Here is a 17,933-nt window from a genome sequence, read left to right on the forward strand (position 1 = left end):
AAGGAGAAAGCTATAAATGTCATCTTGTTAGCCTGATACAGCAATGACAATCATTAATTCATAGGAGTGATACCTATTGGACTAGACCTCCCAAACAGTCTGCTATGGAAGGAGAAAGAACTTGGGGGGTCTCACTGCTGAACTGCTGGCAGCTAACAGATTCTGGGAGATGGGAGGCATAATATCAGGTTGTATACACACTGGTAAGGCCACGATGCTGTGATGGTTAGTTCCAAACTCAGGGTAACACAGACAGTCCCAGTTAAATTCAGTAGGGTACTAAAGTAAACAAAAACTAATGAATATGGGAAAGACATCTGTAAAGCAGAAGGAGGGATGGGGAATGTACTTTATACATGTATGAAACTCTCAAAGAACAAAGTTTATTAATTTAAAAACAGTGCAGTATAATCGATATTTCTAAGTAAAATAAGGTAACCCAAAAAAATTTAGAAGAGCAAAACTCGGTTTCTGGTGCAGTAAGACACACTGAACCATACTTATATTAATCTTGCTAACAGTGTGGAGCAAGAATGATCTGTAAGACGAAGCATGTCATTCTCCACAGGCCTTGCACAGTGCTATGTGCCAATTTGTGTTATTTGTGTTAATGTCATACATGACACTGTTTGACGACCAAGTCCTTGCAATCTCTTCTATTCTTAAGGCATCCCAAGGCCCTGGCTCCTTCCCCACACCACTCAGGGACACCTGTTCTAACAAAAGCGGTGTCTGCTCTGTGGCTATAGCCTTTGCATGTGGCCACAGCAGGCACTCGTGTGCTAGAACGGCATAAGTGACTAAACTCGTACTCACTTGCCTCTAACTAAGGCTCAAGCCATTTTCCCACAGTTGCATCTTATCATTGGTTACTTGTTCGGCTTTTTTAAAATCATAATCTTCACTTTAAGGAGTTCAACAATGAGAGTTCATGCATCTCTATGATTTGCTCTGATGCCCAGGAGCTGTGTGTGTCAGTCGGCTTGTCTAAGAGAAGGGGAGGGAGTAGACAGGAGACCATGAGAAGGAGGAGATCCTGAGGGAGGGGAGAAAGAAAGAAAAAGCAGAGGGTAACAGAATTCATGTAACATGAAAGAATAGGGGGCTACAGGGGGAGGGGAGAGACCAGTGAGGGGGTTAGGAGACGGCAGTGGGGGAAGCCATGATGAGTAAGAAGAACATACAATGGTGTATATGTATGCAAATGTCACATGAAACTCATCACTTTGTAATCTAACTTTAAAAATTAACAACCAGAAAAGGAAGGGGGAGCCGGACGACACAACAGTAGCAGCTAAATCATAGCAAGGGTCCCTTAAGCAATGATGTACACCAGTCAGAAGAGAGATGGAGACCGAGGTACCCTTCCTGCTTACTCTGTAAGGATCTCCCACTTGTCTCCTACATATATAATCATATGATCAGAGTCACCGCAGAGACTCCTACAGGGCACACTTGTACTTTCTAATACCCTTTTCCACTGACAAACCATAAAACCACCCTGTATGCCTAAAGAAGAGCTAGTGGAGAAATAATAAAACAGTCTATAAGCTAATAAGACAAATACCGAAAAGTACATGGTAGGTAAGATCTGATGTCTGTCTTAGCACACACACAAAGAGTGCTGAAATCTTTATAGGACGGACCAGTTAATACCATGAGACAGTACATATGCAGTCTATTATAATTACATAATGCGACCCACATGAAGGAGAATTCCAACATCCTTACAAAAGCACCAAAGAAACAAAAGCATCAAAACCAAACAAAGTCAGACATTAAAAGGGAGGAATTCTGTATGCCATGGTAAAAATAATAATAATAATTGAAACTTCAAAAGTCATTTCCATATCCCTGGTGCCACCATGTCCAATTCTTCTTTCCATTGGTCCATTACACATGGAATACAAGGAGCCCTCCCTTGGCATTAGAAATGCACTCAAGTAGAAGCCACTGTGAACGCAGGAAATCGCACAGTGGACACACACGAGCATCCACCGAGGCATCAACATCTAATCTCGCACACTCATCTCACACAACTGCTAGGCAGCAGCAGTCGTTCAGACTCTCCTTACCTAAAGGAATGTGAAAAGGCTTGCAATCTGTAAGAAGCCAGAGGAAGCATTAAAACAGAAAGGAAGTTCTGACCAATCTACCACAATTAAATTACCTACTTTTATAAGGGTGCATGGTTTACATAGCCCCTAAGACACTAAAGAGTCAGTCGGCATTAAAAGAAGTGAGAGCACGTAGCAGGTGCTCCACACACATAATTGTCCAAGGGTTCAGGAAATCCATCCTTATGATATCATGCTTAGAACAACGGTGCTCTCAAACATAATGGAAATACGAGGAAATGGATTTTAATACACGGTACAAAATATTGATTAAATTCAACTAACAAAATTCTGGTTGTAAAACCTATTTTTCCCACAGATAAAACATACAAAGTCATGCAGTCTAGGCTTAGAAAAACACAAACATAAGGTGTGCACGCAACGGAAGTACAGCCAACGTAAGCCATGTTGTGCATGACCAGCACTATTCTAATCATGGCAGCCTATGAATGCACAAAAGCACCATGAAGTGGTTTTCCCAACATGACAAGAAAAATTCTGCAAACTAATCTCAAATACAAATGCACAGTTTAAAAAAAAAAAAAAAGAAAGAAAGAAAGAAAAAGAAACTCAAAATCAAGACCTGGGCCTGAGAGTGAACATATGTGAAGCGTATGGGTTAGAACAAACCAGTGCACACACAAGCGCCTTGAAACCACACCATGACATACAAATGTCACACACAAACAGTGAAACCCTCAGGCCAAGCGTGCCCCTCAATGCTCGGTACTCATCCCCAGAAAGAAGCCCGGCTCTGCCCGCAATCACACACTGGCAAACACCGGAGACGTACTAACACCGCAGGAAGGATCAGGAGGCAAAAGTTTGCAACCAGAATTTTTTAACAGCCCGTAAAGGGACTCACAAGATGCTCGTTTTGGAGGGTGAAATACTATGGCCTAAAAATATTCAGGCAAGCACTTCAGGCCTGGATGTGAAGGAAAACCCTCCCTCACTCTAACAGAAGGGAACCCAGCAGCACCCTGACCCACAGGCAGGAATCAACAGCAACCACAGCACCAGTTCAGTGTGCCACGACTACTCGGTGAGCAAGGGAAAATGCACACATACTTTACATCTTCCAGCTTTTTGGTGATGACTGAGCCAACCGATGAAAATGCAGCAGAAGCCTTCTGTCCAGCCTGAGTTAAGGTTTCAGACGTCTTCCTGTATCTGCAGACAATTATGAACAAACGGGGAGAAATGTCAGCTAGGCTGGTCTGTAAATTCCAGCACAGTGTCATACCTGCTGAAGAACTCAAGAACAGAACAGTTTTAAGAACTTCTACTATTCTCTAGAACCATCAGGGCAGCAATAATCCCTCTGTCACGATTTCTGCAGTGCCCCGGACAGAGGCCTAGAAAGGAAGGGCCCAAGCAGTTAGGGTAGGACTTGCAAACTCAAGTGTCCCCTCCCCCTAAAAACCTGCGCATGTGTTAAAAGCTCTACAGGGCCAGAGCCTAGGCAGGCAACTCAGACAATAAAGTGCTTGCCTTCTAAGCCCAAGGACCTAAGTTTGAGCCACAGAACCCATGTAAGAGAAGCTGGGCATGATTGTTCTAGCCTGTAATCCAAGTAGTAAAGGGGCAGACAAAAGGTCCCTGGGGTTCACTGGCCAACCAGTCCAGTCTCCTGAATGAGTTCCGGGAGAGTGAGAGACCCTGCCTAAAAAAAAAAAAAAAAGAAGGCTGGCACCTGAGAAACAACACTGAAGCTGCCCTCTGACCTCTACCCTTGTGCACACAGACACCCCAAGATTCTATAAGGCAAAAAAGACTAAACTTTGTGACTATAGACAGAAAATGTTGCAGGCTAGAGCCAAATTATCTTGAGGTATTTTTCCTTTCTTTGAAAGCAATTTCTCTCTGTCATGGCTATAGTACCATTTAAAAAAATGTATTCTCAGCAGATCATGAGCTGGTAACAATCCAAAAACTAAGACTGCTCCCTAATAGCATCTGAACTCTGCCTACTTGTGGGTTCCCTGGTGGCCTTAGTCAATGCCTGGATTGATTTATTCTGGAACCAGTGAAATTTTGTGTGATCATGTCTATAGTAGAACATATCTTTCAAAGCAACGTGAATCTCTGTTGGCAGGCCACAGTCACATATGGGTCAAGAATAAACTATCGTTTATTTCCCTCCCTCTAGATGAGAGCTGTGTTTTAGGATCAACAGGCTAAAACCAATCATAGAGCAAAACTGAAAATGAGCCAGACTTGAAACCTCGCCCTTCTCTACATCAGCCAAACAAAGCAAAATGAAAATGAAATTCCTCAAGTGTCTTTTACATCGTTATCTAACATAAAGGGTCAGAAGCAAAAGGCATAGTTCATGTAAATTGTACTATCCAAATCAATTTAATGGGCATACAAAAATTTTTTTTTTAGTTTGCTGGAACTACCACATAAGAACTTGCCTGACTTTCAAAGTATAGACAAGATACCATACACAAAATGATTACAGTGTGTGTAGTGGTTTGAAAGAAAATGGCCCCCAAAAGGCATGATTAGGAGGTGTGGCTTTGTTGGAGTGTGTCGCTGCTGAGGCAGGCTTTGAGGTCTCATATATGCTCAGGCCACACCCAGTGTCTCAGTTCACTTCTTGTTGCCTGCAAGATGTAGAACCACATCTGCCCACATACCACCATGATGATAATGGACTGAATCTCTAAAACTATAAGCCACCCAATTAAATGTTTTCCTTTATAAATTGAGTTGCCATGGTCGTGGTGTCTATTCACAGCAATAGGAACCCTAAGACAGTAAGATATTTACTATAACATAAAAATAGAAAAGATCACTCCTCTTTGTAGCTATCAACCAAACGAAAACATGGAATCAAAAGGGTCAAGCTTCCCCACTGCAGAAATTAATATGGTTTATGATTAGTATAGTCAAAGATTAGTTCCTTACATGTTTTTCTCTGCCAACTAATATGGGAAGAAAATTAAACAAAAGAATGGGTACTGGGCTAGGGACGTAGCTCAGTGGTAGAGTGTTGCCCAAATGAGCAAGGCCACAGGTTCAGTTCCCAGTACAGGGAGGGAATAGGAGAAGGACTAGTCAGGGTTGCTGTGGATACCACTCTATATAAATAAAACACTGATGGCCAGTGACCAGGCAGGAAGTATAGGCGGGACAAGGAGAGAGGAGAATTGGGGAAACAGGAAGGAGGGGAGACACTGCAGCCACCACCCAAACAAGCAGCATGTAAAGACGCCGGTAAGCCACCAGCCACGTGGCAAGGTATAAATTTATAAAAATGGGTTAATTTAAGATAAAAGAACAGTTAGCAAGAAGCCTGCCATGGCCATACAGTTTATATGCAATATAAGTCTCTGTGTTTACTTGGTTGGGTCTGAGCGGCTGTGGGACTGGCGGGTGACAGAGATTTGTCCTGACTGTGGGCAAGGCAGGAAAACTCTAGCTACAAATGGCACCCAATGTGGGGCAGGAACCCACGACCCTGGGATTAAGAGTCCCATGCTCTACCGACTGAGACTCCCCCTCTAAACCCAGACATATTGCTTAAAAAAAAAAATGGTTAAGAGATTCTTGTGTCCCAAATTAGAAGAGCCCTCTGGTGTAGGACAGAAAAAAAACAATATTTTTATTTAAAACAGGTTGATTATAAATGTGATCTTTTTCTAAAAAAGAAAAGGGGATATGATATAGATATATAGGAGGATATAGAGATGATAAGATAAAAGGGTAGATTAATGAACCTACTTTTAAAGAACAACTTGTTTAAAATGTTTTACATTGGTATAAATTTTAGTTTATTGATACAAACTTGAAGTTAATTTTGTTATACTGTGTATATATATATTTCTATTCTTGTTTGAGGTATTATGTTTAACTCATTTAAAATTGTAATGGATAATTAAAAATAGATTAATAATTAGTCATCTATGATAATCATATTTGTAGCCATGTTAGTTAAGTCTTCTAGGTATACATAGATATATTTCAGATAGATAGGTAATCTTCAAACACTTCATAGACCTAGAGAATATGGCATTTAAATAACTTAAAATTCTGTTGAAGGGAGACACAATTGCTCCTGGCTGCACCAACTGATCCCGAGAGAATGTTGGGCTTCTAAGACATTTCCATTTGGAAGTTTGTCTTCTTGACACAAATGGCCTACTGGGCAAAGAACTGCCCTTGCCTTGACGGCTGACAATATAAATGCAATGCTGTCCTTTCTGGACAAGAGGGACACAAGGAAAGCGACCACTGTACTCTGCCAAGACAGGGTAAGATGGTCTTTCAGAAATCCTGCTTCTGAAAATGGTCTGTCAGATACTCTAGGCCTGTAGCCAATTTGAATGCACCAACAATACTGAGAAACATTAGGTGACTGTCCAGGCTGCCAGCTGTCTTGGTCTACTCTTGCAAGATTCCCGAAAGTTGCTTGCATCTATCTACCATTTCTCAGGTACCATTATGTTCCTTCTCAGGTCTTTGATGTGGCTGAAAACTAGATAGTTGTAATTTCCTCAGTTATGATAAAAGATAAGTTAGATATAAAACCTTAAACTCACAAAATATAAGATAGATAGGACATCTTCTTTAATATTGCAACTGTAATTCTTGCTCGTTAATTGTTTTGTTATATGTAATTTTACTATGTTAAAATTAAAACCTTCCTTTTTAAAAAAGAAGAAAAGGGGAAGTGCTGTGGTTATCACTCTATATAAATAAACACTGATGGCCAGTGACCAGGAAGGAAGTATAGGCGGGACAAAGAGAGAGGAGAATTGGGGAAACAGGAAGAAGGAGGGGAGACACTGCAGCCACCACCCAAACAAGCAGCATGTAAAGACGCCGGTAAGCCACCAGCCATGTGGCAAGGTATAGATTTATGGAAATGGATTAATTTGAGCTGTAAGAACAGTTAGCAAGAAGCCTGCCACAACCATACAGTTTGTATGCAATATAAGTCTCTGTGTTTACTTGGTTGGGTCTGAGCGGCTGTGGGACTGGCGGGTGACAAAGATTTGTCCTGACTGTGGGCCAGGCAGGAAAACTCTAGCTATACAGGGTCCCCTCAAATACTGTCAAGTGAGGTATAGATGGCCTCACTGCTACTGCTGTCAGTGGCTCCTAATCTTGTCAACTCACAACTAAAATCAAACACAAAAGGCAGATCTATTGCTAGAAGCCTGTTCCTGCCATGCCAGGAATGAAAGGTAATAATGCTGTAACAATGTGTATGATCAGAAAACCAAAAAAAAAACTAAGGGACTGACCTCTGTTATTAATATATATGAGAGACTGTGATGGAAGAATCTTAGGCTATTAAAGCAAGGTAAAAAAAAAAAAATAACCAGCTCTACAGATGGCCAGACCTGAGTTCAAATCCTGATTCCACCACTTTGAGAGATTTGTAACCTTCAAAGGTCACTCATCTGAGCCTGTTCCTTATTTGGGATTATCTCATCACCTAATCTACTAGGTTATTCTGAGAACTAAATATCACTGTGTACACTCTGGCAAAGCTAATATGGACTAGTCCCTCCCTAAGCTGATGGCAGTGTGTTCCAAGATCACCAGGATGTCAACAATCGCAGCTTACACCGAACCCTATCTACACCACATCTCCTCTGAAATGACCACTAAGCAAGTAAAGGTCAGGTGGTGGACACAATGGAGAAAGGGTGAATCACGTCCCAAGCTGTACAAAACAGGACGGCAAAAGACTTAGTCATGTTACACAGAACAGCACACAATTTAAAACTTTTGAGCTTTATGTCTAGAATTTTCCATTTAATATTTTCTGACTGTGAGGAGCTAAAACCTTGGGAGGAAAAAAAAAACCACACACAGGAAAGGAGGACTGCTACCCAACAGTTCTGGAACTTGAATATGGTTCCCTCAGACTGTACATGAGATTGTTTTGCTCTCTATACCTCAGAATGTTCAGGAAAACCAAAATTAGAAAAGAGTTGGGTACTCTGAAGAACTAGATGAAAAGGCTGTGTGGTCCACAGAAAAGCAGTAGAAATGCCCTCACTCCCCTTCTCCTCCTCTCCCCAAAGAAAAGGTGCAAAGGCATCCTTCACATTGTCTAGAAATGTGTGCAATCAAGGGAACATACGCAGAGGTCGCGGTCACGTCTTGCCACCCTTTGGCGATATTCTGCTTAAGTTCCTGAAGCGAGCTGATCCCAAGTTTCCGCTTGATGTCTGCAAGATGTCTCTCCTTTGCTGCCAACACTTGAGACAGAGTCTGGATTTCTTCTTCCACCTACGAGGAACAGGGTTGAGGAGAAGAACCAGCACAGGCTGATCTGTAAGTCATTAAGGACATCAAAGCAAACCATGCTCACACGCTACCGTCACTTCGGGGACCCTCACTATGCATCCTTGGCTGGCTGGAACTCTCTATGTAGACCAGGTTGGCCTCAAATTCAGAGAGATCTTGCCAGGTGGTAGTGGCACACCCCTTTAATCCCTGCACTTAGGAGGCAAAGGCAGGCAAATCTCTGAGATCCAGGCCAGTCTAGTCTACACAGCTAGTTCCAGGATAGCCAGGACTACACACAGAAATCCTGTCTCAAAAAAACAAAGCAAATTCACAGGTATCCACCTGCTCCTAACTCTCAAGTGCTAGTGTTAAATGTACCACCACGCCTGGCTATGCTTAATTTTTTGATTAATTTATCTGTCTCTTTACAAACGATATGGTTTAGTAAGCAAGGCACACAATGCTTTCTCCTGCAGAGCTACTCTCTATGTTATCTCAGAAGCCTTGGGGCCTTGACCTTCACATAGGTTATGCTCAAGTCATCTAACACCCACTGTACTGACCTCTTTCCTAACCAGACACTTCTCCCGATTGCCCACATAAGCTGTTGTTTGTGTACTACATCAAGCAACCTCCATCCCCTACTGAAACATACATACATACATACATACATACATACATACAAACCAACCTTCTTGGGTATTTCACAAGACTTCATAGTGGATCTGCCAAAGCCACAGTGGTATGAATTAAGCAACGTCCCCTAGAGAGCCCTGCACTATGTGAACCCCCAACCCCAGAACAGCCACAGCATACCATGGCCAAGAGCTAGTGACGTGCCTGATATGAAAGAGGAGCTAGTCTTACCGGACTCCCTTCCGGGGGCCTGTCTGAAGGAATGAGATAATGGAGGAAGAAACTGCTAAGATTTGGAGACAGACGCGTCTAGGTATAAGTGAGACTGTGAGAAGTGGTAGAAGCCAAAACGAAAAGTAGAAGAGAAAGCTACACCAGACAGAAAAGGGCGGCGTCACGGTGTGGGACAGACACCATGTGGAGACGGAAAAATGAAAATCGGGTTCCATGACAACCCGGAGCTTGCATGGGACTGACCTAGGCACTCTGCATATATATATGTGACAGATGTGAAGATTGGTCCTCTTGTGAGACTCCTACAGTGGAGATAGGGGCTGTCTCCATCACGTTTACAGTCTTTTGGGACCCTACTCCTCATACTGGGTCACTCTGCCCAGCCTTAATACATGGGGAGGTGCTTAGTCTTACTGCAACTTGACATGCCATGTTTTGTTGATACTCATGGGAGACCTGCCCTTTCCTGAACAGAAACAGAGGAGTGGACTGGGGGGTGGGAAGGGAGGTGGGTGGGGAGAAGGAGGGAGGGGAAACTGCAACTGGGATGTAAAATAGATAGATAGATAGATAGATAGATAGATAGATAGATAGATAGATAGATAGGAAGGAAGGAAGGAAGGAAGGAAGGAAGGAAGGAAGGAAGGAAGGAAGGAAGGAAGGAAGGAAGGAAAGAAAGAAAGAAAGAAAGAAAGAAAGAAAGAAAGAAAGAAAGAAAGAAAGAAAGAAAGAAAGAAAGAAAGAAAGAAAGAAAGAAAGAAAGAAAGAAAGATCAGGTCCCTAAGATCTATTCATTGGACCCTGTACAAATGCTTTCCTTAGCTTGCTGCCCAGCTGCATCCTCAGCCCCTACAGCACAAGTCAATGATCCCAAAGCCAAGAGGCTCTTGGAAAACAACAAACAGCTTTGCTGAGTCAGTTTCAACAGGCAAGTACATCTTCAGAACAGAAGGTGATAAGCTGTTCATCAATGGAGAGAAGGATAAACAGAATCTCACAAGAGGAGATGGGACGGAGGGAGGGAAGGGAGGGAAGGGAAGGGAGGGAGGGAGGGGAGGAGGGGAGGGAGGGAGGGAGGGGAGGAGAGGAGGGAGGGAACTAGACCAGCACAGCATGACATGGCATTAATTGGCAAGTGAGTCCAAAATAAATGCATGCGCCTCTGTGCTCACAGGGTTCAAACTCCAGACCTGATTGCTTAGATTGCTCAGATACACACTGAAAAGGTGGACTATGAGAAGAAAGGGGCAACAGAGGAAGAAAGAACAGAGTCCAAAATCAGGAAGCTGTACAATTCACCCAGTTATTAGTGATGGGGGAGCCGGGGCTTCCTCCAGGTTTTCAGACAGCACTTCGTCACCAGGAGCGAATGCCTCTGTCTTTACCCCAACCCCAAAGCTTCACGGGAAGGCCAGCCACTGTGCCAACAAGGCCAGCCCAGCGTCTCAGCCCTGGCTTCTGGTAGTCAGTGTATGCTAAAAGCACACCTGGCAGCCACAGCCCCTTCTTTCCCTGGGGTGAGGAGGGGAGGGGAGCCTGACCTGAGCGTGCAGAGAACACAACTGTTGGAAAGAAAGCATGCATGAAAACGCTGAGGGACCAGGAATGGAGGCCGGGGTACTCGGCGGAAAGAATTAAAAACACTTGAGCCCATAGGACAGAATGAAGAGTCAGAAATAAACTTTTTGACAAATGTGTCAAGAGAGCTCGGTGGAGAAAGAATGTGAACAGCGATTTTTGCCCCAACAAATGTGACTCAGGTAACTGGTTTCCATATGCAAAAGAATAAAGGGAAGCCCTTAACTCAGTTCACACACACAAAGTAACTCACTGGATCACGGAGCTGTATATCACTGCTAACTCGTAAAATTCTGAGAGCAAAACACGGGGGCAAATCTTCAAACCTTAGATTACTTTTTTTTTTAAGATGTAACACATACAGTACAAGCAAGCGAGGGGGCGGGAGCAGAGCGTATCAAAATTAAAAACTGAACTCTAATCTGGCACAGAGGCCCACATGATCGGTGATAGCAGGAGCATCAGGAGGTTGAGGACATCCTTGGCTATGAGTTCAAGCCAGCCTGGGCTACAAGAGACCCTATCTCAAACCCACCTCAAAATCTGCCGTGCTTCAGCGTTTATTACCGTGAGATAAAAACAAACCAACTGACCAGGGGAATATCTTCTAAGTCTATGTTAACTCTATCTGTGGTATCCCAAACACACGAAGAAACTTACAACACAGCCATAAGAAGGCAATGGTGGGATTTTTAAGTGGGAAAAGGAATGAGACAATTCTCACAAGTAGATATAAAAATGACAAGAGGCAATTGAAGAGTGCTCAGCATCATCCGTTAGTAATTGAGGAAGTGTCAACACAGAAGCACCCCACACCCACTTCAGGGGTGCTATAAAAAGTAGATACTAAGCAGCTGCCAGGACCTGGAGACACAACTCCTCCCGGGCTGCCTGCGGCATGGCAGGTCCTCACAAGTACAAACACACAGCTGTGGTCGATTCCTCTGACAGGAATTTAAGACAATGAACATCTGCGTCCCCAGACAAATGTGCACACACGTGCTCACAGGAGGCCTGTTCACACCAGTTTCAAAGGGAACTCACCTAAATGTCCATCAACTGACAAATGGGCAAATGGGGCCATCTGATGAAACATCACGCAGCTCTAAGAAGTACTGCTCCACGCCACAGTAGGGAGGAAGCTTGAGCACATCACAGCAAGTCAAAGCAGCAATGGCACAAAAGATGGCTTAGTACAGTAGCAGTTCCCTCCTAGACTAAAACCTTCCATCTTAGAAGGGAAACTCCTTAAAATACAGGATGTTTAAGAGGGAGGAAGTCCTAAGAAGAGGTAAAGCTTTGTACCCTGCAGGGAAGCCCCCTGAATGTACAAAGTAAGCAACTCAAAACAGCTTCAGGAAGTCCCTGAAACTGACCAGATTCCCTAGGCCCCTCTCTCCCCAAGCATAAAAGCAGTGAAGACCACTGCTAGTTGCTCAGACAAGCCCAGCTGCCTAGAGAATTTGAATCAACTGAATTGCCTAGAAGATGCTCAGACCAGCCAAGATGGGGGGTAGGAGGGACACAGACACACAAAACAGAACAGCTAGACCTCCTAGAAGAAGCAGAGAGTCCAGCAGAACTCAGAGGCTCAGGCCAACTGAGCTACCCAGAAAAGACACTCTGGCCTGTTGACCTGTTCACAGGCTATGCAGTATGTTTCGGATTCCCAGCTTTCATAAGCTGTCACTCATGCTAGGGCGGGCTCTGGTGATGCAGCTGTCTGTGAGTCATTTCTGCTCTTGGAAGTAACCTCTCAATCATCTTCTTCCTCTTCTTTCTCTTCCTCTTCCTTCTCCTCCTCCCCCTCCTTCTCCTTCTCCTCCTTCTTCTCTTCCTCTTCCTCCTCCTTCTCCTCTTTGGTTTTTTAAGACAGGGTTTCTTTGTGTGTAATAGCCCTGGCTGTCCTGGAACTCGATTTAGAGACCAGGCTAGCCTCGAACTCAGAGATATGCCTGCCTCTGGAGTGTTGGGATTAAAGGCATGAGCCACCACCATCCAGCACATTCATATTCTTTTATAACTGCGATGGAACTCATTGGTTCACTGAGTTGGGCTTTGGTGGTGTCCATACTTTGGTCTGTTGTTGGTTTCCTCTCTGAGATGAGAAGATGTCTGTTTACATCTCCCGAGGAACAGTGTCCCATGACATAACACAGACGAGAACGCCATCCACATGAAATGCCCAGTGCAGGTGATCTATAGACAGGAACTAGACTAGCAGTTGCTAGGGGAAGGGGCAGGGGGCGGAAGTGACTGCCAATAGGAGTTTCTTTCTGAGTGAATGAAAATGTTCTAGTGCACATGGTGATTGATGGTTGTACAACCCTGGGAATATAAACAAACCACTTTAAAGGGTGAATTTGATAATACGTAAATGAATGTTTCCATTCTGGGCTGAGGAGACAGCTTGGTAAAGCGCCTGCTGAGTAAACATGAGGATCCCTGGAACACACGGTTTTGGTTTTGGTTCTGTTTACAAGTGTGGGGGCATACACTTGTCATCCCACTGTAGTGGAGGCAGAGACAGAAAATGCCAGGGCTTGCAAGTTGCAGGCCACAGAGAAACCCTGTGTCAAAAACAAATTTAAAACAGTGGATGGTGCTTGATGGATGACATGAGAAGGTGTCCTCGGCCTCCATGTGCATACATGTGGACCTGCTTCCTCCCAACCCACACAAATCTCAACTGAAATTTCTACAACGACTTAAGAAATGTCTTCCAAGTTGAATTCCTATTATTCTTTTAAATGCAAGCAAGTGAAAAGGTAAGTTATGGAATAAGAGAAAATGCTTGGAAACCACAAATCTGATAAGAATGCAAAATATATATAATTCTTATATTTGAAAAATCATTTCTTACATGAGCAAAGGACTTAATGAGTACTTATTCTCCCCAAAGATATACAAATGGCCCCTAAGCTCATGACAAGAGGCTCAATATCACCAGTCCTTAGAGGAATCCAAATCACATCCACATGGGATCTCGTTTCTCACCCACTGACACATACAGCTTTAATCAAAAGGATGGGAGGAGCATCTTTTACTAAGAATGGGAAGAAATCAGGATGAGGATGTAAAATAATGTCACTGCTGTGGGAAACAGTTCAGTGACTCCCTTAAAATGTTAAAACGTGGGCTCACCAGCAAGCCTGTGCACCATCCCTGCAACCCGTTTGGTGGAAGGAGAAAACTTACTCCTGCAAGTTGTCCTCTGACCTCCATGTGTGTGCCCATGAACACACACACACACACACACACACACTCTCTCTCTCTCTCTCTCTCTCTCTCTCTCACACACACACACACACACACACACACACACACATACACTCTCTCTCACACACACACACTCTCACACACACACACTCACTTTCTTTCTCTCTCTCTCTCTCTCACACACACACACACAAACACACACACTCTCTCTCTCATACACACAAACACACAAATAAATGTATATAAAAATTTTAATTCAATGTAGAATCACTATATGGTGAAAAATCTTACTGCTAAGCATATATATAAAACAACTGAATTCAAAAAGATCATTTGTACATATATGTTGCTGGTTCACTCTCCACAGTTGTCAGTAATACAACTGGGCATATGAAAAACAAGACACAATATGGTAGATAACTACAGTGGACTGTTAGTAGTCATAAAAAGGGAACAAATTACTGACAGAGGACACAAAGGAATGAGCCCCAAGAGCGTGCTACTGAGTGCACTGGCTAATGGAAGCCAAGACACACAGGCCACATGTTGTATGTGGACCATCCAGAAAATAGTTAAATCCACAGAGGAAAAAACAGCTGAGAGATGGGGGCTGGGTGGCTCCTGGTGAGTACAAGGGGCTCCTTGGGACAGGAAAAAAAATCTTCAGAACTTGAAAGGCGTGACGGTTGCAAGGCACTGAGTGTGCTAAATGACACTGAACTGTGTACTGTGAAACAGACCATTTTAAGAACCTTATAGGCCGGGCAGTGGTGGCGCACACCTTCGATCCCAGCACCTGGGAGGCAGAGGCAGGAGGATCTCTGTGTGTTCCAGGCCAGCCCAGTCTACAGAGCGAGTTCCAGGATAGCTAGGGCTACACAGAGAGACCCTGTCTTGACAAAACGCAACACAACAACAAAAAATGAGTTTTACAGAAGGAAGCTATGGAAAGAGGGAGCTGGGAATCTGTTTGGAAGTCAGGCTGATGCCTGCAGCAGAGAAGAAGGGGAGGAGGGAGGAAACTGGCCTACATCATAACACGGGAGAGGCGAGGATGAGGCTAGCCAGCGCGTGCTTCCGCTCCCCACTTCCTGCTGCACCCGACTCCCAGATCCACCTGGAAAGCAACAGGAGTCCCTCTTTCTCTCCTCTGCCCTAGCGAGACCCCAGACTATGCAAGCTCACGGTGCTTCCTTTCTCCTGAGCCTCTTACCAGGAGCTTTGGGAACAAGGCCCACAAGGCCAGAAAGAATGAGCCTCACCTTAGCAAGTTCCCGTCTCAGCTCTTCTTGCTCCTCCTCTGACAGGTTCTCCGGGGCACTGAGCATGTTGACTGCATCCTCTCCTTCCTCGGCCACTGGCTCTGTCTTCAGCAGACCTTGGGGTTAAGGGAAAAAAGAATCATGTCAAATGTGGAGCTAGGCTAAATCCCCCTACAGCTGCTCCACTGTCCCAGCCAGAACAAAGTCGCTGAGGTCACAGCCATACGCCTTCTTTCTGCATACTGAAGTGATCGATCCTGGGGAAAGATGAAAGAAAAATCCGGGATAGCCAATAAAAACCACCGACTTAGAATGCCAAAACGTTTACTGAGAAACATGCCGGTCTCTCAGCTTCCACTCACTCTCAGTCTCGGTCTCAGAATAATTATGACAGAGCAGAAGAATGGGGTCCCACCATGGTCTGCCTTTACATGAAACACAAGGCATGCCTATAATCCCAGCACTCAGGAGAAGACAGGACAATCACTAGCCAAGGCCATCTTTAGCTAAGATCAATTTTAAGCCTAGCCTGGGCTACAGGAGATCTTGTCTCAACAAAACATCCATCTTTAAAATACTGCACAAAGAAATCAGCAGAGAATAGATGGAAGATTTTAAGCCCTGCATACCAGCCCACAGGAGAAGACTGTGTGCTCATCAGCACCCTGTACAGACAATCCCCATAAAGGAGCAAGTCAAATTCCCTAATGGAGGTTGATTCTGCCTCCTCCCAAGTGGCAACCACGGTAGAAAACTCACAGCAGCTTTTTTTAAAAACTGCACACCTCACTGAGATGAGCTTCAACACCCAGTGTCACGGGGTAGGGCAGTACAGGCCTGCCATCCCAGCACTCAAGAGGCTGACACAGGACTGAGTTCCAAGCCAGCCTGGGCTCTACAGTCTCAAGGACAACAGCTCTATGTTTCCATGTAGAGACATGCCTAGCAATAACATGGAGACCTCCAAACCCACTGCTCTCCTTCCCCGAAACAGAGGCCCAATTAAGAAGACCACATTTCTAGAGAGTGGCCAGTGTGGTAACCGTCTTCAGCTCTCACGGTTTCCTGCCCATGCCCCATCTAAAGGCCAGCTCAGATAAAGCATGGGGTAGAAAATCAAGAAAGCCACCAAACCAAAGACTGCGATTGTATTAGATTAAGGTTTGCATGTCAAATATCCCCCAAATGAGCCTGCTTTTGGTTTGAGCCATTGGCCTCTACCTGATGGCTCTGTTTTTGAAAGGTTGTGGAGCTTTTAGGAGATGGAGCCTGAACAAAGGAAGGGTGTCAGCAGGGCAGGTCCCGGGGTCCTAGAGCCTGGCTCTGTCTGCCAGACTTCCTGACCATGGATACTGTATGACCCGCCACCTCACACCCCTAACACCAAGCCCAAAGTGTATCCTCTCAACTAGTAAGCTAAAATAAGCCTTCTCTTCTCAGGCTGCTTTTCTCAGGCATTTTCTCATAGCAACAAAAAAACCAAACATATTTTAATCTAATTTTTAAAATCAAAGTGAATTTAAATTTTTTTATTTTTTTATTTTTTTTTATTTTTTTGAGACAAGGTTTCTATGTAGTCCTGGCTGTCCTGGAACTCACTATGTAAACCAGGGTGGTCTCAAAGAGCCTCTGCCTCTGCCTCCAGAGTACGAAGACTAAAGGCATGAGCCACCACCACACTCGGCCCCGAACGGCAAGCTTTCACACAGAAAGGATGAGCAGTGCCGACTGCCTCTTGTCTCAGGCCCCAGAGCAGCTCTGCATGGGTAATTCAGCCGCTGACCTTGCCTCATTCAACTTCTTGATCCTCTGTTATCGTAGTTTTGTTTGCATTGATTTTGACCTTTTCAAACTGTTGCATTGACATATGATTTGATTACTGAGTTTTCTGGCACCCTCTTAAACTGTGCACCTGTGACTCACCCTAGCCGCAGTCTACCCACCCATTCCCAGCATTCCCAGGTCACGGGTTCTGATGCACTGAGGACAGGGAAGGCTGCTCCTCTTCCTGTAAGTCAGCGCCATGGCCCTCATCCTGACATGGTGCAACTGAATCAGCAAGGAGATGCCCCTCCCAGCATGATGCCAGACAGCAGATGAAGGGCACATGGGCGGGCGGGCAGGAAAAAGAGACTCACGCTGCTGAGCAGGTAGCCAGTACCACAATACACGTAAGAAAAGCAGAAGCAGCAACGCGATCCATGGGTAGCTGTATGCACATGACAGAGGCACTTGACACGGGGTCTATTGTGTACTAACTTTTAAAGGTAATTAATAATTACAATAATCATTAGCAAGGCAGTACCAAACAGTGGCCCACGCACAAGATGTTAAAGAATTATTAAAGGAGCAAAAGTAATACAAACAAGCCTGTTCAGAAACTACACTTCGGACTGACAAGCAGAATTCGAGTATATCCTCGGAAGCAGAGGCAATACTTGATACAATCAAGGGGTGGAAAAGCTCACTGAGTAATTGCTTCTGTAGGTTAAGGAAAGACAAAGAGACCAGGCATGTGGCAGGGGAGTCCAGGCATGGAGGCCCAGAAAGCCATTGAGGAAAGCTTGAAGGTGAAGCCTAGATGGCCTTGAACACCCCAAGACTGGAGATGCCAGAGATGTGGGATACCTGC

At 44.5% G+C, this 17,933-nt stretch overlaps 1 protein-coding gene across 10 annotated transcripts in view; it reads right to left on the reverse strand.

The window, feature by feature from the left end:
• Positions 1-17,933, reverse strand: part of Tpd52 (tumor protein D52) — a 94,993-nt gene that overhangs the window by 11,308 nt on the left and 65,752 nt on the right. For 6 of the 10 annotated variants that reach the window (XM_028890405.2, XM_037202349.1, XM_037202348.1 and 3 more), the window contains exons 2-5: positions 15,302-15,417; positions 8,224-8,372; positions 3,189-3,290; positions 2,076-2,102 (exon numbers count right to left, since the gene is read on the reverse strand). In XM_028890405.2, the coding sequence (XP_028746238.1) occupies positions 2,076-2,102; positions 3,189-3,290; positions 8,224-8,372; positions 15,302-15,417 (394 nt within the window). The remainder of the gene's footprint in view (positions 1-2,075; positions 2,103-3,188; positions 3,291-8,223; positions 8,373-15,301; positions 15,418-17,933) is intronic. The other 4 variants (XM_037202341.1, XM_037202343.1, XM_037202345.1 and 1 more) reach the window with 1 other exon arrangement.

This window comes from Peromyscus leucopus, chromosome 2 (genome assembly GCF_004664715.2).
Source record: "Peromyscus leucopus breed LL Stock chromosome 2, UCI_PerLeu_2.1, whole genome shotgun sequence".
In the NCBI taxonomy this organism is placed as follows: domain Eukaryota; kingdom Metazoa; phylum Chordata; class Mammalia; order Rodentia; family Cricetidae; genus Peromyscus; species Peromyscus leucopus.